Source organism: Psilocybe cubensis, chromosome 5 (assembly GCF_017499595.1).
Source record: "Psilocybe cubensis strain MGC-MH-2018 chromosome 5, whole genome shotgun sequence".
Classification (NCBI taxonomy): domain Eukaryota; kingdom Fungi; phylum Basidiomycota; class Agaricomycetes; order Agaricales; family Agrocybaceae; genus Psilocybe; species Psilocybe cubensis.
The window spans coordinates 2,467,782-2,494,638 of NC_063003.1; the positions used below are offsets into that span (position 1 = coordinate 2,467,782).

Here is a 26,857-nt window from a genome sequence, read left to right on the forward strand (position 1 = left end):
TCATGTAGGAAATGGACAGCGACTTTTATAATGATAGTTGCATCAGAGAGGGGGATATCGATGTAATCGTTTGTATCTGTCTCTAGACATAAATGATTCAACAAGTCTGTTTTGAAATTATTCTAGCAGTGCCCCCGTGCTTGCCACGGAAAGTTCGGCGGCAATTCATCATGCTATTCCCTAGTGTTTTTGCACGGAAAGACGGGAGGTAATTTATCGTGTTATTTCCCCAGTGTTACCATATTTTCAGGCCCGATTACAGTGCTTTTAAGCCTCGATTACAACGTTTTCAGGCATATTGCTTCTACCTGTTCGGTATGATTCTCCTACACAGCGATTCTAAGCCTTTACAAATTTATACTGTTTCCTTAGAGAAGCTCCCGGAGAGGTTCGAGAAATCTCCTTTAGCACATTGGTGGCTTAAAACGTCACATCGAAGGCCTTGGCACGGAGTTGATGTACAAGACACCTTTTAAAACGACAGATCCATGCCCATGAGGGGCGTCGGGCGTGTACATGGCCCTACGATATGTAGGCAACCATTAGTACGATGCCAAGATCTCGCCGCTTCTTCTGGATACCAGTGGCCAAATTAGTGGTTTCTTAGTCGTGAGATTCGAATTCATTATATTGCAAGTTTCAGTCAGTCTAAATGAAAACCGTGTTATACTTCTGCTGTCAAGGAAGCTCTGGGTTGGGAAGTAATATGGAAGAAAAGATAGATGATAAGAAACGATTAGAAAGAATGATATCAGAGAAAGGAGGCTCTGAATGATGTAATGGAGAATAGGAGTTGAGAGAAAGAATGAACAAGGCAGAACGATAACGAGTACGTAGCTGAGCCATCTCTGGGAAATTCAATTCCCAGCAAAAGAACTGCCATCGCGGGCACATGAGGGCCGATGTGCTATTTTGATAACCTCTCAGGCTAACGTATACTGGATCGGAAAGATTTGTAATTATTATGTCCTGACAGAGATATAACATGTGAGCGATTGCGGTCACCCAAGTGAAGTTCCTTCCTGGTTGTTAGAATTCTCTAAAACAATCCTCTTCCAAGTAATCCTCAAGTTCGACCGAGGTCGACCTGAAATTGGAGTCTTCGCCTTTGGCTTGGCAAAACACGTGCACTGATTGAAAATGACACCACCAAAAAAGGAAATAACCGTACAATTGACTCCTCTTCTCAGTGTGCGTCTTTCAGCGGCTTCGACTTGCTCTCGTTTTGTAACCATGACCTCTCCATCTCAGCCGCTAAACATAAAGTCTAGCAGACGGGTTGCCAACGACAACGATACACAGCAGAGCTCGTATACGCCATCTTTCGGAACGCCGGATCTTAGAGCACTTCGAGCTCAGTATGCGGGCACCCCACCACTCCCAAATATTCCATTGCGTGCGACGGGAACACCTACAAACAAAGCTACAGCGACGACATCAGGATCGTTAGTACCGACGAACGACTCTTCTCCTCGCAAACCGGGTCCTCAGGCAGTGGGTGGCCTGTCTGCTACCAAGCAAACCGCGACGAACAGCTCCGACGCAGTCATCCCTGCCACCATCGCGGATCTCGATACACTACCAGCAGAGGAAAAGGCCAAGGTTCTCGAGCGTCATCTTGTGGTGAAGGAACAGCGCAATGGGAATGGCAATGGGTCCAGGTCTGTCGTCGGCTCTGTTCACGATACTGCTGTTGCAACCTCGACCGGAACCGATCTCGACATTCCGCATTCTCGGCGGGGATCGTCTAGTACGACGAAGCATGTCGATTTCGAACCGTTTCCGATTCCATACGATGCCCCTGGAGCGGATGTGACGTGAGTCGTTCCACCTTTCTGTGCCAGTCCCGAGTCGCTCATCTACCCAGACATGACATCTACAAATGGCACACCGAGCAACGCAGGCAGTCTGCAAGAGTCCGGTCTGCCTCGTTCGCCGGGCCAAGCCAGGCTCCACCCCCGGCCTTTGAGCACATCCACGAACCGGGAGGTTTCAGACGAAACTACTTGCTATTACGTGCAAATGAACAAGGCAGCGAAGAACCACAGATTCTCAACAACTTTATCGATTTTTTGCTGCTCTTTGGCCATTTCGTGAGTCATACTTTCTGATTGCATGTTCAGTCTAATTATAATTATTTTTAGGCTGGTGAAGATTTGGAAGAAGACGATGAAGATAAAGACGACGAGGAGAATGTCACTCCGCCAGAGTCGGCTGATGCAAATGAACGGACTGCCCTACTGGACAGGCCAGAAAACGCGCGACAGCGTTCGAGGAGCAGGCGACGGAGGAACTCGGTTGCTCGACAGGGTAACGCGACTGTTACTCAAGCTGTTTTAATGGTATGTGTTCAATCTTGGGGATGGAATGTTCATTCCAGTTTTCGAGAAGCTACCCCTATTCTTATCTACAATGCTGAATTGATATTTTTTTCAAGTTGTTGAAATCATTCGTTGGGACTGGTGTATTGTTCCTTGGCAGAGCGTACGTCATCGATTCTGGTTTGATCCGCTCAACTCACGATATCAATAGATTCTATAACGGAGGACTTTTATTCTCGATCGTCACGTTCATCTTTATTGCTTTCATCTCGTTGTATTCCTTCTTGTTGCTGGTAAAGACCAAGTTTGTCATATCTGGGAGTTTTGGAGGTCAGCATCCTTCGTAAAATTGCCAACTTCACGTCTGATCACGGTTGCAGACATTGGTGGTGCACTCTACGGCCCATGGATGCGCTATGTTATCTTGGGGTCGATTGTCATATCCCAAATCGGATTCGGAGCAGCATACACTATATTTGTCGCTGAGAACCTTCAGGTATTCCTCTTTTACCTTTGCATGACGTTCTCTTACACGTTTGTAGGCATTCATGCTTGGAATAAGCAATTGTCTCAAACTTGTCCCAGTCCAGCACTTTATTCTGCTTCAGACTATCGTGTTTCTGCCTTTGGTTCTGGTGCGCGACCTTGCCAAGCTGAGCTCGACGGCGCTCGTTGCCGATGCATTTATTCTTGCCGGGTTGTTGTACATCTTTGGCAGCGAGGTCAAGGTAATTGCGGAGCGCGGAATTGCGGACGTTAAGATGTTCAACCCAAAAGATTTTTCCCTCTTTATTGGGTGGGTCAAATCTTGAAGAGTTCGGCCTGTACTGACATGCTTTGTAGAACCGCTGTGTTTTCATTCGAAGGAATTGGGCTTGTACGCTAATTTCAAACTGTTGGAGATGTAGATTAACTTTTTATAGGTCATCCCTATCACCGATGCCATGCGCGAACCACACAAGTTCCCTAAAGCGTTGAGCGGGGTCATGGTGTTCCTTCTCTGTAAGCATAGTGTCTACGCATTGAGAAAGCCCATTAATTGTCTCCATCTAGTCCTCTTTGGTGGTGCAGGGACTCTCGCGTACCTCGCCTTCGGTTCAGACATCCAAACCGTCGTCCTCGTCAACCTCGATTCTCGCAGCCAAATGGTGCAATCAGTACGTGTGTCCGATTTATCTCCACCATCGTGAAGCCTAAACTATACTCTTCCAGGTCCAATTCTTCTACGCTCTCGCGATCCTTCTTTCCGTCCCGCTTCAGCTCTTCCCCGCTATTCGTATCCTCGAGAACGGTCTCTTCACGCGTAGCGGCAAGGTGGACACGCGTGTCAAATGGTACAAGAACATGTTCCGCTTCGGCATGGTCTTTTTCTGCTCCATCATTAGCTGGATCGGTGCAGCGGATTTGGACAAGTTTGTCGCCTTTGTCGGGTGCTTTGCTTGGTTTGTCTGCTCCCCTCCTACCCCTCTTCTAGTCCATTAATCGATGTCATTTGCAGCGTGCCGTTGTGCTATGTGTACCCTCCGATGCTGCACTACAAAGCATGTGCCCACACGCGCAAGGCAAAGATTGCTGATATCGCGTTGATTATCTTCGGTGTTGTTGCTGCCGTGTACACCACTGCACAAACTATTAACGTTCGTCGTCATTTCATTGCTATTGATCATGATTCCTTGACATACAATTTCACTTCTTAGTTGATGTTTGCCCCAAATCCTACCGCAGGTTCTCCGTATGGAAACTGCGAGGCGTGAGTGTAGAACCGTTTCGTTTCGTTTAGCTTCAACTTGGCAGGGTTTTCGAAAACACATTTGCATCACTACTTCAATTTCAATCCAATATATGATCTCTCTATCTCTCTCTTTCGTCTTCGATTTCTCGACTCTTCCTTGAACTCGGATTTCACTCGACACCAAAGCATTTCATCGACATCTACGAACCTTTCGATATACATCCATCGCATTTATCGCATCACTCACTGCACGCCTCCCGAACGCCATCCTCATGACTTTACGCATCATACACTACTATCATCTTTTTGCTTTACTGTTGTTAAATTGCTAACAATACATTCAACTGTTGTGGATCCCAGTGCACACTTGGCATCAATGTCCTTGTCCGTTCCCCTCTGGTTTGATCAAAGATAAGTTTTTACTTTGGAAGACGTGTTCTAATGTAATAGAATGTTACGTATACATAATGTTGGGAGCGCAGGGAGTTGGACGCAGGTATCAATATGGTGTGATAGCGATTAGGTGTGAAGGGAGCAGCAATAAAGGAAGGTTGAAGAAACCGAAACCCGCAACGCACTGTTATACAAACGGAAGCAACAAAAAGAATAAAAAAGGGTGATCACTTTTTGTCTGGCATTAGAATCCAGTTAGGTTGACCAATGTTTTATAGGACCACGTCGTGGAAGAACACGTAACTTCCCCCTTCGGGTGGGGGTGCGGTGTCTCGACTCCACATACTGGCGGTATCGCTGAATGAGTCCATAGTCCTTCGTCGTCCCAGCCTATTGTCGACTTTCACTGGCCCGATCTCCCCTGGCGCGTCCGACGTTTCTCGCTCCTTGTCCGTGTCCGAATCCAATCCCAAGTCCTCATCCATTTTCCCCATCACCTCCATATCCTCCAGCTCGTCGCGCGCTTTCTTGTTCGCAACAGCGACTTTCTCCGCGTCTTCCACCTTCAATCTATCTCTTCTCCCCATTTTTACATCGATTACAGACGACGCCGCGGACGACGCTACGCTTACATCCGCAACGTAACCCTGCGCGCTCGCTGCTCTCCCAAGCATTCTGCGTAGCATCTTCCTCTCCCGCATTTTCTCCATGCTGATCTGTCTCTGCACCATCCACCGCTCCTCCTCTTCTCGACTCATTATCCCCGCGTTGCTCACAAAATTCACCCCCATGTTGACGCCGACCGAATAGCGGTGAGTTTGACGTCTTGAATGTACACCTTCGTTGTCCATATTTCCATTGTTGATGGAGGCTTTGCGCGCGATTTTGGCGGACAGCGCACTGGCAGTGCTGGTGGCTCGATTGAGGGCCAACGATTCCTTCAATGTTCTCAAGCTCGAGATGCGACGTCGGTGCTGTTGATGCCGCAACGGCGTGAGACGAGGGGGAATTGGTAAATCCCCATCTGACCTCAGATGATCAGGTCCGATGCTCTCCGTGTTAGAACTCAGACTCGTGGAATCGAAGGGAGGTTCATCTCCCCGCGAAAGCCTCGATACATCAATACCTGCAGCTGTCAACACATCTTCAATTGGAGCATGCCCCTTTGTCGTTTGCATACGATGGGCGAATGAGCAGGTCAATCTAAATTCAGAAATATCAGATGAAAGTCGTCAGCATGACAGAACCCATTTATCCACACTATTGATATCTCCCCGGCTTAAATTAAGAACAAAGCATTCGAAACAGAGGCACGGCGTTGGATATGAAAGCAGGATGGAAAGCATGCTGAAGAGACTTACCCAGGCCCAAAGATGAATTCACCTCCCAGTTGATCTACATTTCCACCCTTCTCCCAAACAGGCATACCGAACTTGATAGCGCGTGCGACGACCATCGCAATTCCTCCCATCGTGCTGTGCTTCACATACCCACCCGATTTACGCTTCGTTTTCGCCGAGCCACCCTTGTTCTCCTCTTTTCCATCAGCATCACCCTCCGTAGCACCTATCGTGGGGCTAGGTCCCAGACTCTGCTTCTGCCTCACCTGATGCTGCTGATACTGATAAAACCTGTGATTCTGATGGGTGTGATGGCAGTCCTGCCCATCTTTGCCCATCCCCAACGCATGGTACACCGCAAGCTTGGGATCGGTATACACTTGGAACGGCAGTCCGAACATCTGCCTGTACTTGGGTATCATCCCGTGTGCGCCATTGCTGATGACAACGAACTTGACCAGACGCTCGCGGAGGTCCTCCGCTTCCGCGCTCGATCCCGCCGGCCACTCGGCGAGCATCTCTGGACGAACAAGAGATTTCAAAGAGGTCATGTAGTCCTGGCAGAGGGGACACCAGAAATGGCGAATGAACACGACGATGGTGCGCGTCGACGCGAAGAGTGAGCCAAAGGTGACGTGTGTTCCGTCTTCACAGGTGAGTGGGAGTGACGCCGCGAACGTGATCTGTGGGGGAGTCGGAAGGGTCCATTCAGTAGGGAATAAAATACCAGACGGTGGGATTGCGCATTTTGCACTCGTCGAGGAAACTGGGACAGTGGGAGTGGTGGGGTCGGTCGTGAGGTCTCGCTGCTGCTTGTTGCCCTTTGACCTCTTCTGAGAGAGAAGCAGTGGTTTCACTGAGAACATCGGAGGACGTGGGGCAGGACGAGGATCAGTGAATTTGTGGTCGTCATCTAACATATTTGTAGCAAAAGACGGCGCTGATATAGAAAAGTTGGCATTGGACATGTTTGATGCCGAGGACAGAAATGGTTCAACAACTGTCATGGATGGTGACAGTGGGATTTGAGATTCCTGAGGTAGATATGTATCGCTAGGCCCATCGCGTCGACTACTGTACTTGCCGGTTGGGGTTTGGGGACTCGCCATGTTCAGAACTTGACAAACAGTCGTGCTGCTCCTCCTTTTAGAGTTGGTACTCGAGGCGATGACATCTATGTCTAACGAAAGACTTAGACGGTGACGATCATCGGAATCAGGTTTATCAGACAACTCGGTGACGGTTAAAGGATATAGGACTCTCTTTAGGTGCTTGAATGAGCTACCACCGCAATCATTGATGATGGTTGACCTCGTCTCGTCCGTATTTCTCATTTCCGTTTGCTTCTGGCTCAACTTTGTTTCTAAAGATAGAAAATTGGTCATCAAATGCGATAATAGAACAAGGTTTCTTTCTGACCGTGATGCTCATGGATATCGACCATGTCTGTGCCTTTCATTTCATTAACTTCCGACCTGATGGAAATCGTGGAGGCTCGCCCACGACTCGGATGAGATTTGTTTCTGGAATGATCCAACGTTGCAGTAGACACCATTGCCTGAGGCGCCGAAATAGCTGACTTGGAGACTGTCCGTGAATCCGCGGTGCTAGGGCGTCTACTACCGGCAGGGGCTACGCTATCATGGTGCAGGAAGCTGAACTTCCTGGGCAAAAATATTCTCGCCAAGCGTGTCTGAGGGCTGAGTTTCTGTGAGCCGTTCGTCTGGACGGATTGAGCACGCTGATGCGTCGCATTACTTTTTGGCTTCGTCTGAGAGTACAGCTGCGGCGTGCTCGGCCGAAGGAAGATGGGGGACTTCAACTTGAACAATGGTTTGATATATGCATCGTCTTCGTCTGTCTCGCTCTCACTCGAGCAGTTATCATCACGATCATTCGCATGCACATCATGGCGTAACTGAGACGAACGTCCGAGAGTGTCGTTTCTAGGTGGCCAGGGTCGTTTCGATTTTGGAGATGCAAGGTCGATATCGGTGCGTGATTGGCAAGGTGTCGCGATCCGGGGAAACGCCTGTAGACTCCCCACTGGATTCCCGCCTTTTTGGTTTATCTGTGAATAAGGAGTATAGTGGGCAGCCTTTTTAGTTGCCTTGTGCTTTGGCGAGACGGCTTTGAGAGGTGATCCTGGAGGAGATATCGCGTTGTAGCTCGTGTGAGGACGGCTCTGGGTGGTAGCACTACTAGGCGGAGAGTATTCCAAGTATGAGCTCGAGTACCTGCGCTCGCCCAGATTACTCAAGCTCTCAAGACTTCCGTAGGGACCAGAACCTGGCGAAAAAGGAGAATGGGTACCAGGCAGCCCGCTCGAAGTCCTGTTTCGCAGAACCCACAACGGTGCAAACGGGTCCGATGGGTCTGGAGACGGGTACCTCTCAAACTGGTCAATCACAGGGGGTGGCTTTCGTGGTATCCGATGTCCACTTAAGACAGTTGCTGCCCTCAGATCCTGAAACGACGACGACGGGCTCGCTACGGCCATGGCCACCAGCCTGCAAAGAAGAAGGTCGAAAAGAAGGCGTCCCAACAGAACACAGGAGATGAAGAGATAATATAAGATAACACAGGAACAAAAACACGTTCAGGCTGCGTGCCAGACGAGCTACATGAGGGAGCTACTTATAGCCAAAACGTTAGAAGGAAAGGAGTTGAAAGCTCTCCTGTCGTGAGGCTGACAAGCGGAACACGTGTAGTGACTTTGACTTCTATCGACGCCTTTTCCAATCGTAGCGTCTCCCGTCGGTCTATCTCTTCTCGTAAGGCATGCCGTCTGACATGAGCTCAAGCACTCTTAGCTTTTCTTGACACTTTTTCCTTGATATCCTGTCTCCGAGAAAGCCACGCTGACGACGCGTGGCCTCAAAATTGGCACCTATAGCTGGAAAATGTCCGGAAAAGTACATTATCGGTAGCAACGCAACTAGTGTACAAAGTCCGTCTTAATAGTACCGTCTTAGAATCACCTTATCTGCCTACTTACGCCCCCGACAAGAACTAGAATACTTGTACCCGTTCATGAGCTGCATACGTACTTAAGAAGCGTGAGAATCGCGCTAGACCCACACGTCTCCTCGGAGTATCCAAGTATTTAAGGCACGTCTTCGTCCTAACTAGAGGTTTATGACCTAGTGTTAGTAAATGTTCTAGGCGACTCTAGCAAACGCCAAACAACCTCCCCACCTATCCATACTGGTTCCAAATGAGAAATGACGAAAACCCCTCTCCAACGATCCTTAAGATAGAACACTTATTTATAGAGTGCCCCTTTGGCAAAAAGATGAAGGCCACCCATATCGTCATCTGCGTCATCTTTGGGTATTCAGTCTGTTGTGGTCTCCTATAAAAGACCTCTGTTAATTCGGGGAAAGGCTCCTGTAATACCTGTCTGTTGTAATCACTACAAAATGGCTTCTACAACCCAAAACGTTTCTGTGTCTCAAAACTCTCACACCTCCCCTACTAATACTGCATCAAACGCTTCTGGAAATGCAAATTCCACATCTGCACCAGGAGGAGATACAACCTATCCTGAGCAGCTGCATGCAGGAAAGGTAGGATACGGTCCAAACTTCCGCACCTCCCCTGTACGTTACTTTCAGCTTTTAATTATTCTTTGATCTGAACAAGGAATATTTAACAGTCACTTGGAGATAAAATACAAGGATTGAAGGAGGAATTGAAGGGGAAAGTTACAAGAAATCCTGATCTTGTGCAACACGGAAAAGACGTGAAGAGTGGCGAAGAAAGGAGAAAGGATTTGCTTGGAGAGGTATGGATTGTCTTCAAGTTGTTATAAACCCATTCATTAACTGAACACTCTCGGAATTGTATAGGATGAACATAACCCTTTTGATAACGTTAAAGAAGATGATGAGGGAAAGGGAAAAGATGTATCTCAAGGTCCAACAACTCATAAGCCTTCAGGCGCCCAGTCTTCCCAGAATCCATCAGGTAGGTAATCTTCTCAGTTGACCCATCCTGCGTCGGCGTCAAGATTGAACTGTAAAATAGGCATAAAGGACGACAAAAATCCAACTGTCGCCGGTTCACAGAGCCCCCAGGCCTACTCAGATACCAACCAACCTAACAAAACCTCTTCTCAAACCGACCCCTTCGGTATGGCGCCTTCCCAAGTCTCCGGAGAGCGCTTCGCCAACCAAACCAGTACAAATACGAACATGACTGGTATTGTAAACTCTGCGGGACATCAACCTCAGCCTTTAGATCAGACGCCCGCCCATGAGCCGTCGAACTCCGGAGCGAGAATGAGTGGAATCGTGGACTCCGCCCGACACAATCCGCCTTCACACGCACAGTCAAATCACGGATTCAACCAACCCATTCTGCAACAAAGCACAAACATGAGCGCGATCGTCGACTCTGCCCGACATGAGCCTCGGCCCTTAAGCCAAGCACCGGAACATCACCCAACACCGACAGGCTCCGAATCTGGCTTTGGAGGTTCTGCTCCACAGCGGCAAAACAAGGGCGTGAATGCAGCGGTGCATATTCCAAGACACCGATCCAACCCTATGCAGCAGGAACCAGTGCCCGCCTCATCCTCTAATTTTGGCTCTGATTATTCTGTACCTCAACAAGCGCCCAAGGCCAATCCGTTTGGTATGGCTGTGAATCAAGGCCACGGCAAAGGGGCAATGGAACAGGCGGCTACGGTGGCCCCTGAAGGTACCGAGGACGCAGAAAAGCAACGAAAAGGAAATAATGTCGAATTCGCAGCGAGGCCCGTTGAAGCTCGCCAGTGAGTTGATATCCGTAAAATAGGCAAAAATACCGAAGAAGGACCTATACTGTGTACTTATGTTTCCCGCCTGAACAAATAAGTTCCTTGTACTAGTAGTAATTTGGAATAACTTTTGTCTCACAATGATATTGAAATATCGAAATACTTTCTCGGTGTCATCATAAAACCCTTGATATAATTACTGGTGAGAACATCCAGGTCGATGAGGTTGCGACTGCAAGGTTATTCTATTGGTCCGTGCGTGGATATGGCTAGCACACATTACATGATCGGCATCAAAAAAGTTCAACCACGGGCTCCCAGTCAGATCCGATCCTTCAGGTTAAATCCTCCCATGCTGTTCCAACATCCTCGAACCCTAATCTACAAGTTGGGATAGATCCGAAGAAATGCGCAATACTCATAGGAACTCTTCGGCAATGTTCTACGCGTTCTTTTAAACTTCGATAAATGCCACGTTTTAGGTAAAAAAAACACCAGTGGACACACTTCCTATCACTCTCATATCTTTGTGAGCGAAGCAAGTACTCGGAGACGACTCATTCTGCTACTTCGTCTATCCGTCTGTCGTACACACCCTGAGTATGGATGTAAACGCAGGACCTGGTAAAAATCAGGTTTGATCCCTTTTGCGATTTTAACAAGTCCAAACGGAGTGATTCTGTGGGTATCCCAGCTCATAGACCCAGTTTGTTGGACAACATTTTATATATCTTTACGTACTAAATCGCTTAAGTTGGATGCCTGATCGTGTTTAAGGTGTGACTTTGACCAACTCCTTTCACATATAAGGTTATGATCACCTACAGGAACTTGAAGGCCAGGATGATCGGTTTGGCATTGCTGGGAATTGATTTTGGGGGTAGGCGTTGGCCCTTGAGAAAAATAATATAAATGAGGATATTCTGATGCATAAACTCGAAAAATGACGTTGTGGATATTAGTAGCAATATGACAAACAAGTAATGAATGGCGATGGACTACATATACTTTTGCAATTGAATCATTGTGGACACCCGGTCATATGGTATTAGTATGGGAAGAATAAAGACTTTTTTTCGATAATTGGTCGAGTAGATATAACAGCTACCATTGAATAATTATGCATGATGGCCAAACGCAAGTGCAAAACATGGGGCCCTTTCCCATGGTCTGTACAGAGAAGCAGATCCTTCTGTTGAACAAGGTGTGTGGGAGTCAAATATATGCCTAAGAAAGGTGGAAAAGGTGAGACGTAGGCCAAGTTTTCTAAACTACCATGCCATCAAAGGAGCAGACCGCGTCAGAATTGTTAATGTTAACGCACTGAATTATTTAAGAATACAGTACCATTATTTCATACGATGCCGTGGTTTGTATCAGTCTGTCACCTGTATCATTAAAAAAACGTCCAGCACTTTTTGAAGGTTAACATCACATTCAAATTTTGATCCTCAAAAATCGCCTTTTTCCACGGTTAACAGCACCCGCATCCGCACATCGCCCAAAAGATTGGATCACTCTCCATGTCAATTGGTAATAGTGCACAAAGTCTATTTGTAATCTATGTGATGTAATGCCAACGCACGACTTATACAATCTTTCTAGTTCTCTATGGAATGTAGGGAGGTGTAAAATTATTCAGTCTATATTTCTTCCCGACTGAAGCAAAACTGTGGCGACTATCCCTGCCTCTAGTAGGCCAGCATTAACAGCCTCCGTCGTTAGCTTGAGGGTTACAAGCGTTTTATTCTTTGACACTGTTGCCAGCGGCTCCTGAAAGGTTGAACCTATGGCGAATAGCTTTGCGAATCACGTTTTCAATCAGAAAGTACACCGCTAAACAAGCGGGCAGAATTTACCGCTATCTGATTGTCCTTAGGCACCCAAATTAAAGGGCGATCCCTCGCTACCATCGTCCGTGATCTGTCACAAACAATGATTGTCGGACATAGATGGTTACGTAAATTAGTGACGCAACACACCTTCTGTCGGGAGAGAGCACAAGCCATCGACTGACATACACCTTCTCGAGAATACCAGGTATGCAGACCATTGGCCTATTGGACCATTCAATATATGCAAGTACAGTTCCGTCGCATTTGCGAAAATAAGTACAAGGCGCGGAATTGTAGTTGCTGGTGATTTGAATACATGGGTTCCCCGTTGGCGCCATTATTGAGCTATTTAGGATGTCGGGTTTGTTAGGTATGAGTTGGAAGGTGAGACTACGTTCTCCTGTTCCAGACTCTAGGACAGGTAAAGAACCGAATACTGAAGGTACGTATGATGCTGATACTCTTGTGTTGATTGACATAGGGTTTTCTGGGTTATACCAGCCACCTTGAGCATATGGGTTGTTGGTGAACATTGCAGTGAAATCTGGGTATACCGTCTGAGAAGTTAGACGGGCTATTTAAACGAAAGACACAAAATAATGTACTGAGTTCTGAAACGCGTTCAATCCCAGTAGCGAAGCACAAAACCTATCCCATATCTTCGAATACGGCACCACTGGAAGGTTGTTCCAGTGTTTATTCTGAGCTGAGCTCGGTCCTGAGATCAGAAAAATGATCAATACTACGATACAACTTTTTCCGAGGCATGACCTCCGATACATGGTTGAGGCGGAATGTGATACATATTCAGTGAATTGCATGTTCGCACAGAAAATGCGATGTCTAGACGGGTTTAGTCGTTATGGTATGCATTCCGACATATGCTTTGCAAGTTACATGAAAAATAATTACATTATAGTTTTGCTCGAGGTTATCAACGAGAAAGATTAGAGCGATACAGTAGTGTTCTACGCCGAGAGAACGGAGGCATGGGCATAGTTAGAAGGTGACATCAAATTTTGTGCGACAGTGATACATGCCGGATGTGTGGAAATTCGGATATAACTTTATCCGTACGTCGCCTCCGTGCTTTGAACGATATCATATTACGGTCAACATAGATAATTAAAACGTTGAACCTAGATAATTAAAACAACGTCGGGTATTGAACGTTGAAGCTTGAAGGTATATTCACAGTGGTTCACAGACAAAAAATCTTTGATCGTCACATATCAGCCGGTTACTAACATAAGTCTGTTTATTTGATGTAAAAGACCGCCTTTAATTACCTGTTGCTCTCAGAGATTGGTGTACAGTCGTCGACTTGTCATCGACCGAGTCCGAGTTTGCCAACGGGCGCTCATCTCTAACATAAGCGCCACTGGTTTTACCCACGCCTTACAAGTGTTTTGTTATGATTGGAACAGCCATAATTGCTAATCATGCACAAACAGTGATAATGATTGGGCGGTCAGCGGAGTTTGGCAGAACTTTGGCGAAACCTTCTGCGGAGCTTCAGTCCGAGAGAAAGTTTGAGAAGGTCTACGGAGTTTTGCAATGAAACTGTAGCTTCTTCAAGCTGAGCGGATCACTGGCTGTTATATGTTTGCCCAACAAATCAAGTTGGATAGAGTCCGCATTATTGAAACTTCCATGATAATTTCCAAATTCACATTTTTTCAACTTCACGGCGTTGACTCAATTCAAGGGGGTATGTCTTCTCAAAAATTTAATCGTAGTACGCTCAAGATACGCTAAGTGTCATTTCTACTTACATCTTGTCGGGTGGTTTTTCACCTGATGTTTTGTGATAATGTTTACTACATAACAAGCGTCATCCAAATTCAAGTTTAAGTTGTAAGATCTACATAAATATGTGGCAGGAGGCATAAAAAATAAAGATAGTACGCAACAGAATACGGTCACAGTAAGCCATCGTCAGGAATGTTGTCAAAATGTGCGTCATACGCTGTCCGGCAGCATCTCTCATCTCATTGTATTATTTCAATGGCTTTTTCCGTCCATTCCAAAAAAAGAAGGTTATTACCTATGTCATCACTGACAAGACAGTCGGATCCTGGCTCTGTACATTTTTATCTGCTACCTTACGACCCTCCCACGTCCAGACCCCCCCAATACGATATAAGCAACACTCCATTGGAATACAACATAGAAGTCAGTTACTGAGAAGCATACAAATGACTTCGACACCATCGAACGTAGCCAAACTCCATAGGAAGCCAGAAGAGGAGCGCCATCACGATATCCATCCGAGTGTCTCCCCACATACAAGCGATTTCGATATACACCGCCTCGCCCATTCGTCTAGGCACCCAAGCTATACGTCTCATGCTACAGCTCGGAAAGATTCCGGAACAGAAAAACGCTCGTGCACTCATCCTGTGAGCTCATACCTCTCCACCTGATTATTTTTCTCGATGATGTTTACATCCGATCTAAAAATAGACTCTTTTGGAGAAAATCCAAGGCATCAAAGACGAACTTCAGGGAAAGATAACTCGCAACCCAGAACTCGTACAACACGGAAAGGACTTGTTACATGGCTCTGTATACGTGAGTGAGCTCTACAGTCGTTAAAGTCGTTATTGTTTATGAAACAACACAGAATGAAAGTGGGCACGGACCACATGATCCGGTGCCGGGCAACAAAGACGTATTAGACGAACAGCACCAAGATCGCAGTAATAGTACATCCAAGGCATGACTCTGACGGTTACGTGGGGAGTCTATATATTTGAATGACTCTTACCTCTCTAATTATACAAAATGTACACTTTAGCTCAGTTCGTTGGATTTGCTTTTGCTGGAGAGGTGGAGAACACATGTATATTCGACGACAAAAATAATGGTTCCCTACAAAATAGTAACAATGCAACTCTTCTGGAGTCGAATAACCATAGAGTATAATACCCTGAAGCTCATTGCACTCTCAATACTTGTAAGCTGTACTCAATAGCTTTCCACATAGCTGAGTACTATATTGCAGTGTGATATTAGCGTTCGAAATGTCGTGGAAACAAGTAACGTAGAATTTTAACATGCCATGTCTTGACTCGTAGGATTCGGTTTTCCTTTGAATCCAGTTTGAGCCGTGTCGAGTTTCCTATTCCCCTATCTTTTATCAACATCACGGTTGCCAGTGTCTGGACTGGACTGCGGAGTTTCAAACCAAAATCCCCACATTTAGGCAACGCACCCACATATGTTGACGTGTCAGCTAGGAATGTGATGGCAATCGCCAACCAGCATAGCATGATCTATCTCCGCGTTCTTGACATTGGAATCCGTTACTTCTCCCCATTGCTTACTTACCAAGAATATGCAGTGACCGACTCTGCTGCGTACTCGTAATCTATGATCCTACTAGGCTCTTCAGTGCTGTCCCGCATCCGACCACTGGAATGATGACAATGGCATTCACAATTACAAATGTCTGACCCCGTCAGCAGGATGATTGGGGTATGATGAATATTATTAAACCAGATTCCTATCAGTGAATTGTACAATTGCTGCCTAAGGCCCTAATGACCGCCCAACAAACTTAAATTAGACTTTACAGTATAGCACCTTTCAACAAGTGTCCACGTGAAGACTTGAAGTCGTTGTCAAAGGTGTCCACTGTGGCATTTCCCGCAGTGCTGTAATGGTACATCTCAGCTGGATACTCATCCAGGGCTGCCTGCGCACTTGTTTCTGTATGTCATACTATCCGTTATTCGTACAATGTCGTATGCGCAGATAAGCCTGTCGGCCCATTTCGTTTCTCTAGGGTTGTATGGTAATCATAGAAGATAATCACTTGAATCGCTGCAATCACTGGGATCCATTTTGCAATCATTAGTGTCTTGATTATCTCTATTCCAGTTCATTCAGCATGTTTTTATCTTTCTCCATCAGCTTGATCGGACTTTTTTCGGCGTCTATTCTACAGTACTATCAAAAAGACGATCTGCACTGACATCAGAAAAAGTGGCCAGGTGGAATCCATTGGCTTTGACTTGTCATTGACATCACGGATAGTGACGGACCTCGTCCCGACGAAAGGGCGGGGTGATCTTCAACCGGTATGTCTCCCGCAACACCCGAAGTGTGGACATCTATGTAACACCCAGGTATACATAATCCAAAGAATCTCCGACGCCACCGCCGATGGTTATAGTCGTGAACGCCGGGCGGGCGCTAGCTTCTATGACATAACTGAAATTGGCAAAAGTCGACCAAATTCCCTACGTTGGAACCTTCATAAGCGCCAAAATCACACGTGGATGCAGTAAACAGTGAAAGTAGAACGCAGTGCGATACATACATAGACAATCTACCAGATGTCACTGATGAGGTTGTTGAGCTCTGATGTAAGTTCATCATCAAATGGTTTATTCTTATTCTTCAAGTTGCTTCTTCCTACCCCGGGTCAAGTGGCTTTTGACCAGTTCCCCCGTGTTATTCTTAGATATGTTACGCTCGCAAAGGCTCACTTCACTAGTCCATATCATGCCTAGCACGCGGGATTGTGCAGATGTGGTGCGGCTAGATACTATTTTCTGGTGTTACGTTGCGGACTAGGCGCATTCTAGCGTATGGAGAACGGTCTCCATTGCCGCTCCTAGTTATGCACATTGGTACGGCAGAATCAATCATCAGGTCAAAAATGTACCATCAAACAGCAGTTGAGAAGGTATATAAGCCAGGTTGTTCAACGCTACAATTTCTTCAGGCTTCTGGTTTCATCTCATTCATCACAGCTCGACCCAACTCAACAAATCAGCTTTTATATAAAAGATTTGCATCATCATCATGTTTTCACGAAACTTTGTCCTCGCTTTTGCTTTGGCCGTTGCTTCCCAAGTCGTGGCAGACCACCAATGTGAGTGCAAGATATGCACATGTACATGATTTCAAGTCTAATCGTACTCTCAATTACCAGTCACTTTCAAGAACAACTGTGGATCCAACGTCTCTCCTAAAATTGCCAATGTAAACTGTGGCTACTCACCTCGTTGCAGTACACCTGGATCCGGTGGTGTGGTGTGTATTATTAGCTCAATTTGTCTTTACATATTCCATAGACTGACCACGTTGCGATGCATTAAGCCTAACCCTGCCATCTCCTACACTGGCCCCCAGCCTAACACTTTGGGCCCTGGCAAATCCCAGACGCTTACAATCAACCGTCAGGTAATGTCTCGTCTTTTCCTGCACGTTCTTGTGAATTGATGTTCGATCATCAATCTATGTCAGTGGAACGGACGCATTTTCAACCAAAACGGCCACTGTGGCGCAAGCGGTGAGAACTGCAGCATGGGCGAGTTCAACCTTGACACCGGCAATCAATTCACCGCTCAGGTATGCTTCGTCATCTCATTTCCTTAAACCACAAATGTTAACAGGTGCGTTCAATATAAATGACAGGCGTATGATATCTCGAACATCCAGGGCTTCACCCAGTCCATGCAGATCGCCGTCAACGGATGCAACACCGTCACCTGCACCAATGTCAACTGCGGCTGCGCCAACGCCTACCCCCCAGGTGTAAGTGTCTCTTGATCTCGTATTGTTTTCTTCTTGAAACAATCGGTGTCCTGATAAACCATTCCGCTTATTATAGGATCTCAGCGGATGTGGCAACGACTCCCCCGTTCGGGGATGCTCCGCTGGCGATCACCAGTGGACCGTCACTTTCTGCCCTTGAGAGGGTTTGACCCTGGTGAAGCTACCAAGATGATCATGATGCCGATGGGAGTTACAAGCTGGTTTAGCCATGTACTGGGCCCCCACGGCTTAAAACTTACGAACTAGTCATAATACTATACATGCTTAAATATTATTTTATTCGATGAACAAGCTTCTGATGGGCGGCTTTGTACATCACTGAGATTTCAATCCAGGAGTCCAGACCTGGAAGGCCGAACGAATGTTGATAATGATATATCATGAATGAATACTTGGTTAGAGTGTCACGAGAACCTGAGGAAGTGCTAAACACTTCTAGAAATACTTCTAAACAATCAGAGACAAGTTCAAACTTCAAGCAAGTCTATGTCGAGTGACCTTAACCTGCCTTAGTATCCAGTTTCTTACTTAGGGGTTTGGCCGAGATTAATGCGTTCCTATGCGTTCCTAGCTCCCGGAAACGCTTTTGAAATGCATTAGAAGCCGGCGGCATATATACACAGTCGTTGTATAACTTTCTACATTTAGACTAGACGCCAACATTTGCGTCATCGAAATCCAAAATGAAGCGGAAACCAAAGCGTTCCCGGGAGGTACGCTGATTAGCATATGAGCTTAATTATTAGTATTACCACACGTCGGATAATACGAGGCTCGTATATATAAGAATCTCCTTCCCGAACGGAATTAGTGTTTTATCAATACTAATACCAGTCATCCGCCTGTACAACCGGCACGGGGACAAATGCGGGGGCGGTAATATCGTCTTTCCGTGTGGATTTTATCCGCCTAGACGTTGTCTAATACTCACTACATGTTCGCTCGCTGACCAACTATTCTTCGCGCCAATGGTTTCCCGTGGCAATACCATGGAAGTATTACTACAAATTCCATTATTGTCGAGTTTCCTGCTCTCTCCTTGGGAATAATATACACGCTCTCGAGGTGCCCCAACGCTACATAAGCAAAGCTTGAGATCCGTCTAGACTTGCATTCCCTAAGCTACTGTAGGACTTGACAGGTATCTCACCAGTGTCATTCACCAGTCTACGAGTCGTTAGGACAGGACACCAAGTCACACGGGCACCTTTTCAACGCTAGACCGCGACTAGTGGCCTTTTCGTCTCCAGTGATACTGTGATCGTGGCCGTCAAGCCCAGAATCCGATTACAATGCAAACAAGAACATCATCTTTTAGTTCTCTCATCTCCTCTTTGGCTCTTCCACTCTTTCTTGCGATCACATTCGTGCCAGAAATCTCCGCCTCAGTTCCCAGACACGACTTCGTCCCCATCGCTGAATCACCCACCTTGACTTCACCCTCAGCTTCAGCCAGTGCAACCGACTTCGCAGCCGCATGCTACGCCTCCCCGCTGCCCGCATCTTCAATCCTTCCGCCGAGCACAGACAACCGCACGGTCCCCTGGGGTACCCCCAGCATTATATTCCCAAATGGAACAACATGCTGCGCGTCCCTGGACGATGTAAGGGCCGGGATTGACGCGGTAGACGACCAGATTCTGGCACTGCTTGCTCAGAGGTACGTGCGTGTGTGTGTTCGTTGTGTTTTTTCCCATGTCTCAGTCTTGAGTTCCTTCCTTGAATCCTGTCTTGGGCCCCATGATGTTGTTTCATCCATTTCAATTGATCAACCGTTTGTTTCTGCACGCCTAACAAATTAAACAAATACAGAGCTGCCTATGTCCGCGAAGCGACCCGCTTTAAAGCAACGCGCGACACCGTCGACGTCCCCGCGCGCGATCAGCAGGTCATCGACGGCGCCGTGGCCAGCGCAGCGAGCGTTCACCTCCCTGCAACAATCGCGGGCGCCGTATTCGAGTCCATCATCAGCGCAAATGTACCATTTGAAGAGTGTGTGGTGAGTAGTTTGTAATATTCGTATAATTATTAGGGAGAAGGGGAGGGGCTCTTGATTATGGTTTTATCAATGGCTTTCTTTGGGTGTTCATCTTCCGAAGCTTGTTTTGTCTGTTTTTGCGATGAATGTGAAAGCTGATGCGTGTTTGTAGTTTGATTCGTTTGATAGTCCGGATTCCGCTAGTCTCTCGTATTCGAGCTCCAGTTCGAGCACAAGCCCATAGGGTTAGAGATGTTGTCGGAGGTGCCAAGTCTACCAAAGTACATAAGAGTTGAATGTAAATGGTGTTGTGTGATCTTCATGTTTTCCCAATACATCAGAGAATTATGTCGCGTTTTCGTCGTGTATTTGATGATCAAAGGATTTACAGAGGTTGACGGAGTGGACCCTGCAAGGAAGACCCTGCGACTTATATAGCAATGGTCTGGGCACATCATTTTCCACATATGGGCAATGCATACACAAGATCAACCCTGCATTCCCAAATTCGATTCCAAGTGCCTAGTCTCCTGCGAATCGACGGGACTTGCGATGAAAAGGCAGTTGGTAAGAAATTTGGACAACCATGCGTCTCGCTTGAGAATTATATGTATCTGTCTGGATGCTTTTATGAGTACATTGTGGTGTATACAAGACATGACAAGACAGCAGTCGCAAAAAAGATAGATAAAATGAAGTTGTTTGCGTGAGATTCAAAACCCGAGGAATAGTGCACGTATGAAAAACAAAAAATAAAACAAGTTCGTGATGATAGTGACAGCGAAGGTGTGGAAGAAGCATCGGATGGGAATTCGATCAATGAGCATGTTTATGCCCAGTTGTCGATGAGGGAGTCGCGCATCTCGCCGATGACGGCGGTAGAGTCCTGGCCTTGGAGTTCTGAGGAAGAAGGAAAATAAAAGGTGAGGAGGGATTTAGATGGAGAAGAATGGTGGTAGCCTCACTGAAAGCGGCTTCGATCACGCTTATCTCTGTTGCTGTTGTCTCTAGACCAGTGAACGCACACCAATCGTTGACTATCAGACCTGCACCAATGACATCTGAACCGCGATTCACAGTTCCAGCCTAAAATTCACACCCAAAACCTTCAACGAGAGAACTAAAAAAAGTCGAGCAAAACTACGCACCACCAGAGGTATCTGCAACAAGCTGCTCAGCTCATCCTGGTCCTGTATACTCGTCAGAGGGTGCACAAGGCCGCCCTGATTCGTAATCGCGCAGTAGCTCCCCACAAGCACGTTGTCCGCGATCGTTTGACGGAACACCTCGACTTTGAGCACGTCCGCGATGATCTCCTCCGTCTCACGGTCGACGTCGGGGTGTACGAGCGCTACATAGTCATTGCAGGCGATGACGTTTCCGAGCGCGGAAAGCCGTTCCTCGACGCGCTGGATGGCGACAGCGTCTGGGAGTGAGTTGCGCAAATGTTGTAGCTCTTGGTCGGTCGTTGATGAGGGTACAAGGAGGCCATGTCTGTTTCCTGTTTATTCCATTGATTCCATAAGATACACGAGTGTAAATTCAAAAGGTAAATTTACGCACCTGCGGTGAGACGACCGATAATCCGTGTTCCGCCAATGCTGGTGTGTACGATGGGAATGACATCCCCGAGCTCACTCTCGAACGCAGAGTAAAAGTTGGTGCTGCCCTGGATTGCAGCCAGGCAGTAGCTGTTTGTCAATTTGGCGAATACGCCGATGTCGGAGTGGTTCTCAAACTGAAGACCTATTCACGATACAATTTTTAGTTAGCTCTTCGATCTCGATCCTCTGGTCACACCAAAAGTTCGGAAAAGAACATACGGGTAGCCATTTTTTTGGGGGGATTCGGGTGAGCTGACGAACTGGTCTACGGAAGAAGTAAAAGAAAAGTCGGGGGAGGAGACGAAGGACTTGTTTGTGGAGATCGATGGGGTGTGTGGTTGGGCGATATCCAGGTCCCCGACGAGTCTTTATACGACGATTAGATAATGCCTTTGGCCTTTTTTTCTCAGTGTCACGAATGTCACCAAAAGCGTCACACAAGGCGCGTTCTGAGTCACTGTCACTCCCGGTTCCGCGTCGAGTCTAATTTCAGTTCTTCGACTTCAACGAAACCCACGACAGAGCTTCCCTTGAGTCATATTGAGGACAGCTCCTTTGATGGCTCTGACTCGGATATGTTGGCGTCTATCACCCCCGGTACGGTTACTTCGGAGGACAGTAAAAGTTAACACGCGATGGAACTCCACCCTCGTTCCCAACACCGAGGCCGGGAACGTCGCACCCACCACTAAACATACCAAAATCGAGAAAATAATCCTCGACCACATCAAGGTACGCTTAACACAGTCAAAATATCCCCTGTTCAGCTCCTAATTGACCAAATAGTTCTTAGACTACGGGGCCGATTTCATTCGCCACGTATATGCAACTATGCCTGTCGCATCCTACAGACGGGTACTATATGAACCCTGAACATAAAGTCTTTGGCTCCGGAGGGGACTTTATTACCAGCCCAGAAATCAGTCAGACTTTTGGAGAGGTATGCGTTTTTCGATATGTCGTTCCAAACCGGACAGTAACGAACTCAAAGGTTCCGGGCAGCTAGTTGCACTTTGGCTACTGCAGGAGTTTAGGAAGAGTGGGAAGGATGTCCCGCTGCGCCTCGTTGAACTGGGACCGGGGAAAGGAACACTCATGGGTGATATCTTGAGGGTGCATGGCTATACATTTCCTGTATTTCTCTATTCTAAGTAACTAATTCGACAACCCACAGGTCGTCCGGAAGTTCGAACCGCACAAACAAATCAATGTGCACCTAGTCGAAACGAGTCCTACCATGCGAGCGCTACAAAAAAACCATCTTTCCGACACTCCTGGCGTACACATTCACTGGCACAACTCCATCAACGAGTTGGTGCCCAGCGCGTCAGAGTACACCATGCTCGTCGCGCACGAATTTTTTGACGCGTTGCCAGTGCATGTCCTTCAGGTAAAGCGAATTCTTTACTTATTCTGTATCAAGCTCCATTGTACGATTACTCATTATCATCATCGTTTTGTTTCGTCTACACAGAAATCAAAAGACACAGGCGTGTGGCATGAAGTCTTGATCGCGTCAACTGAAGAAGTGGACAGGGCTCAATCTCAGTCTCAATCTCATGCCTCCGAATCTGAAACACCTGCCTCCCCCACCTCTGATGTACCTGCAGCTTTCTCAACCGCTACAACGGAAACTCCTCCCCCTCCCTCCCCTTCATCGTCATCATCGTCGTCTCCAACAACAGAAAGTATAACACCGCCTCCACTATCGACACCGCCCCAGCCGCCCACGCCATCTTCACCGTATCCCCTCCGGCGGGTTCTTGCGTCGAAGCCCTCTTCCGCCAGCACAGTACTCGGTCTTTCATCCCCCCGGTTCAGTGAGCTTTCCGCGGGGTCGTTATTGGAGGTGTCACCAACGTCGTACAGAGTCGCAAGGAAGGTTGGAGAGCTGCTGGCCACTGGTACAAGTAACGACGGGACAAATGAAGTAGAGAGTGGTAAAGAAAATCCTATAGGTGGGTGTGGACTGATCATTGACTATGGAGGCGCATCCGCCTATGGTGACTCCCTGCGGGTAAGTTCCATCTATCTCCGTCTTCAGCTGGACAGTCGATGAGACGCGAACAATCTCCAAAAAATTCATAGGCGTTCAAGAACCATGCGATTGTCGATGTATTCCATGAACCTGGGCAATGTGATATAACCGCAAACGTCGATTTCGCGTTTCTGCGAGAGGCAATGGCTGACATCGGTAAGTCTCTGCGATTAGTGTTCATCAATCACAAACTCAACTTTGATCGCTCTGCTCAGTGACCCCTCTTGGTCCTATTCCGCAAGGCGTCTTCCTAGCACGCATGGGCCTCGGTCTGCGTCTGCGCACATTGTTGCAGGCCGCGAGCACAGAAGAGCGGAGGCAGGAAATACATTCTGCAGCGATGCGACTGATTGATCCCAAGGGAATGGGTGGAGAGTACAAGGTCCTTGGAATCACGAGTGGCGTGTCAAAAGGTGTCGAAGAGCCATGGCCGTTTGTCGTGGGTGAAGCAAAAGAACAGAAGTAGTAGCTTTACTTTAATTTGGTTGTTTTATACTACGTGCCGACATTGACAGAGTAATAACGGAGAAAGGGGACATGGTGAATGTAAAGTGTCTTAGCGCAGAGGTATGTTTGTATATTTTTCATGCGTGGATCTTTTGCGGCTCCTCCCTGCAAGGGAAAGAAAATTGCCAGATTTGGCAACACCCGTGCACCTTAAAGCCAAGGAAGAAGCAGGTGCATATCCTGCCGTAGTCTTTCCTAGATATACCTGATGAAACACGAATTCACGATCATATGAATCTGACGAGCCTCTAGACTGGACTTTGGTTCGATTTTAACTCTTCGTGGAGCAATACAAGTGGGAATATCAAAAGCGGTGATGTATCTAACCAGTATTATCCCACAGGAATCGGCTTTCAGATGAGAGAAGATGGTACGGAGGACAAATGCGCCGGACACAAATATTTGTCGCGACTTAGGCATTGAGTCAAGAATAGCACTACGAGATGATCTTGCTGCAGATCCAGATAACACGAATGCGGTATCGTTTTTATGATGTGAATAGTCCTGGTGTGGAGATAACTACTTGACCCCAGAGCTCTACCAGGTTTCGGGTATCCTCTCATTGCACAACCTTGCCTCTTGCGGATATCATGAAAGCCCTTTGTGACATTTGTAAAAGCCTCGATCTACATAAGCTCAATAACCGAAAACCACAAAAATACGCTTTCGGAACATGGGGCGACGTCAAGAAACGGTCGATCACCTGCCCGTTCTGCTACCTCGTCCTGTGCTCCTCACCCGGAAGAGAGTACTGGGAAGGCCAAGCGCGCGTGCAGTGGAAGGAGGAAGGAGGCTACTTCACAGAAAATCTGGTCGAGCACATCGCCTTTCTCAACGAGGACACATCGACGTCGCCACATGGGACCGCGAGGATATTGGGGCCCCAGATCGACGTGAATTTGGTCAGAAAGTGGGTTAAACTATGCGAGACGAACCACAGGGATACGTGCGAGACGAAACTCGAGGTGGTTCGTACGCCCAGCAATCCGGGTGGGCTGAAAGTCTTTCGCGTAATCGATGTCATCGACAGTTGTCTCGTCGACGCGCGCCCGGGGATCCGCTTCGTGCCCCTGAGCTATGTGTGGGGCGATGGATTCGTGCCCAAGATAAAGCTGACACGCGACACCGTGAAAAGTTTTTACACCAAGGGTTTCTTCCGCGAGGCAGGGCGGAAGGTGCCCACGACGATCAGAGATGCAATGGCCTTTATCGCCAAAGTGGGCGAGCGGTATCTGTGGACGGACAGCCTGTGCCTTATTCAGGATGAACCGTCGGATCTGGGGGATGGGATTTCGAAGATGGACTTGGTGTACCAATGTGGGGTGTTCACGCTCATTGCGGCAAGTGGCACTGATGCCGATGCAGGCTTGCCCGGAGTCCACTCGGATTCATTGGCCGATCCTAGAGTCGACGAGCAGTTGAAGGTGGAAGTGTTACCGGGAATCAAGATGACAATAACCAAAGGTGTATACGACAACTTTATGTTCACAGCATACAGGGAACGTGGATGGACGTAAGCAGTGTTTTTTCTTTGTGATCATATCGCTCTTGGGTTCACCTTTATCCTACTCCTCCAGCATGCAAGAACTCCTCCTATCACATCGTACGGTCATCATCACCCGAAATATGACATTCTTCTGCTGCCGGAAGAATACCTGGTCGGAAGACACGATATACGACAAATATCCAAATGTGGTCAACACACTCGTAGACCCAAAATCCGGAAACGGTGTCATGTTCCTGTCCGATAACGAGCCAAACCCTTGTGTCACCTACGGCTCAGAGCTAGCGAACTACTCTTCCCGCCGACTGAACAAAGAGTACGACGCTATCAACGCCTTCACAGGGTTCCTCAACAGGCTGAAGATCCAGTCCCACTCCGATGTTCTCCAGGGCTTGCTCACGGTGCACTTTGATATCGGGCTACTTTTCACCGATGTGGCTGCTCATTCAGGCCCCCCATCAACAGATTATGTCCGCCGAAAAGGTTTCCCGACCTGGTCATGGGCAGGCTGGAGAGGCGAGAAGGGCGTGTTCGCCCGAAAATGCAAGGTCCCTGACGACATCAACCACTGGCTGAAGTATAATACATACATCGTCTGGTATGTGCGCAGCCCAGATGCGCCCCAACTAAAGCTGGTGTGGGATTTTTCCTGCCAATCGCAATATGGAAAACTTGATTCGCATCTCATCGGATACCGTCCCACCTTCGACAACCCCTACGGACACGCCCCGAACCCGGAGCTCAAGGGTCTTCAAATCGAGCCGGAAGAGTCAAACAAGAAAAGGATGGACACCATTTACAGAGAATTGAGAGAGCGAAAATATCCTCTCCTCCATTTCTTCGCCCATGTAGTTTTTGCGGCAAAGCTGGTGCCCCCAAAGCCCGACGGGTCCCAAGTCCACCAGGTCCTCGGTATCGACGGTGGACGTTGTGGCTCCATCTCCATCGACGATCGTGACCTCGTAAACGACGTCAGTGGTCCATACGAGATTATACTTCTCTCGAAGGTTGACCAATATTATGACTTTTTCTACAAGTCGGAGATCAATACATCGAGTAAGGAGAAATATTGGGCGATGTTGATTATGCGGGTAGGTTCTGAAAAAGTTGTTGCTGAGAGAAGGGGGCTTGGGTTTGTCTTCTTCAACACGGTTCACAGTATGGTGGGCGGAAGGAAATACTGGAAGGAAATCGTCCTCGCATAAATTGTGGAAGTTCATGTAGCATTCTCATCGTTCAGTATGAAAGGATGCCAAATTCGTAAGGGGTGAA

General features: G+C 47.4%; 10 protein-coding genes across 10 annotated transcripts; 7 read left to right on the forward strand and 3 right to left on the reverse strand.

The window, feature by feature from the left end:
• Window positions 1-1,233: 1,233 nt before the first annotated feature.
• On the forward strand, window positions 1,234-4,075 carry JR316_0006235 (Vacuolar amino acid transporter 3; the record flags this gene model as incomplete). The annotated part of the gene is made up of 13 exons (XM_047891984.1): window positions 1,234-1,817; window positions 1,868-2,093; window positions 2,145-2,342; window positions 2,438-2,484; window positions 2,533-2,651; window positions 2,702-2,817; window positions 2,864-3,117; window positions 3,165-3,198; window positions 3,245-3,323; window positions 3,375-3,478; window positions 3,534-3,763; window positions 3,820-3,958; window positions 4,019-4,075. The coding sequence occupies 13 exons, from the start codon at window positions 1,234-1,236 to the stop codon at window positions 4,073-4,075; spliced, it is 2,187 nt and encodes a 728-aa protein (XP_047749333.1).
• A 643-nt stretch (window positions 4,076-4,718) lies between these two features.
• Window positions 4,719-8,286, reverse strand: JR316_0006236 (Peroxiredoxin-like 2C; the record flags this gene model as incomplete). Its single annotated transcript, XM_047891985.1, has 3 exons — window positions 4,719-5,649; window positions 5,808-7,149; window positions 7,206-8,286. The coding sequence occupies 3 exons, from the start codon at window positions 8,284-8,286 to the stop codon at window positions 4,719-4,721; spliced, it is 3,354 nt and encodes a 1,117-aa protein (XP_047749334.1).
• Window positions 8,287-9,208: 922 nt separating this feature from the next.
• JR316_0006237 (uncharacterized protein) lies at window positions 9,209-10,567 on the forward strand (the record flags this gene model as incomplete). Its single annotated transcript, XM_047891986.1, has 4 exons — window positions 9,209-9,388; window positions 9,445-9,573; window positions 9,638-9,755; window positions 9,816-10,567. The coding sequence occupies 4 exons, from the start codon at window positions 9,209-9,211 to the stop codon at window positions 10,565-10,567; spliced, it is 1,179 nt and encodes a 392-aa protein (XP_047749335.1).
• Window positions 10,568-12,186: 1,619 nt separating this feature from the next.
• Window positions 12,187-12,916, reverse strand: JR316_0006238 (uncharacterized protein; the record flags this gene model as incomplete). Its single annotated transcript, XM_047891987.1, has 3 exons — window positions 12,187-12,348; window positions 12,408-12,471; window positions 12,531-12,916. 3 exons carry the CDS (start codon window positions 12,914-12,916, stop codon window positions 12,187-12,189), a joined length of 612 nt encoding a protein of 203 aa, XP_047749336.1.
• A 1,665-nt stretch (window positions 12,917-14,581) lies between these two features.
• JR316_0006239 (uncharacterized protein) lies at window positions 14,582-15,108 on the forward strand (the record flags this gene model as incomplete). Its single annotated transcript, XM_047891988.1, has 3 exons — window positions 14,582-14,785; window positions 14,850-14,957; window positions 15,010-15,108. 3 exons carry the CDS (start codon window positions 14,582-14,584, stop codon window positions 15,106-15,108), a joined length of 411 nt encoding a protein of 136 aa, XP_047749337.1.
• Window positions 15,109-17,198: 2,090 nt separating this feature from the next.
• JR316_0006240 (Pathogenesis-related protein 1A/1B) lies at window positions 17,199-18,093 on the forward strand (the record flags this gene model as incomplete). Its single annotated transcript, XM_047891989.1, has 6 exons — window positions 17,199-17,268; window positions 17,329-17,429; window positions 17,496-17,579; window positions 17,643-17,747; window positions 17,814-17,933; window positions 18,010-18,093. The coding sequence occupies 6 exons, from the start codon at window positions 17,199-17,201 to the stop codon at window positions 18,091-18,093; spliced, it is 564 nt and encodes a 187-aa protein (XP_047749338.1).
• Window positions 18,094-19,246: 1,153 nt separating this feature from the next.
• JR316_0006241 (uncharacterized protein) lies at window positions 19,247-19,968 on the forward strand (the record flags this gene model as incomplete). The annotated part of the gene is made up of 2 exons (XM_047891990.1): window positions 19,247-19,614; window positions 19,767-19,968. 2 exons carry the CDS (start codon window positions 19,247-19,249, stop codon window positions 19,966-19,968), a joined length of 570 nt encoding a protein of 189 aa, XP_047749339.1.
• Window positions 19,969-20,761: 793 nt separating this feature from the next.
• Window positions 20,762-21,765, reverse strand: JR316_0006242 (Eukaryotic translation initiation factor 6; the record flags this gene model as incomplete). The annotated part of the gene is made up of 5 exons (XM_047891991.1): window positions 20,762-20,832; window positions 20,898-21,018; window positions 21,081-21,433; window positions 21,496-21,678; window positions 21,756-21,765. The coding sequence occupies 5 exons, from the start codon at window positions 21,763-21,765 to the stop codon at window positions 20,762-20,764; spliced, it is 738 nt and encodes a 245-aa protein (XP_047749340.1).
• Window positions 21,766-22,094: 329 nt separating this feature from the next.
• Window positions 22,095-24,040, forward strand: JR316_0006243 (Protein arginine methyltransferase NDUFAF7, mitochondrial; the record flags this gene model as incomplete). Its single annotated transcript, XM_047891992.1, has 7 exons — window positions 22,095-22,268; window positions 22,330-22,476; window positions 22,539-22,649; window positions 22,711-22,926; window positions 23,011-23,553; window positions 23,625-23,730; window positions 23,790-24,040. 7 exons carry the CDS (start codon window positions 22,095-22,097, stop codon window positions 24,038-24,040), a joined length of 1,548 nt encoding a protein of 515 aa, XP_047749341.1.
• Window positions 24,041-24,671: 631 nt separating this feature from the next.
• Window positions 24,672-26,790, forward strand: JR316_0006244 (uncharacterized protein; the record flags this gene model as incomplete). The annotated part of the gene is made up of 2 exons (XM_047891993.1): window positions 24,672-25,594; window positions 25,659-26,790. The coding sequence occupies 2 exons, from the start codon at window positions 24,672-24,674 to the stop codon at window positions 26,788-26,790; spliced, it is 2,055 nt and encodes a 684-aa protein (XP_047749342.1).
• Between the last annotated feature and the right edge of the window lie 67 nt (window positions 26,791-26,857).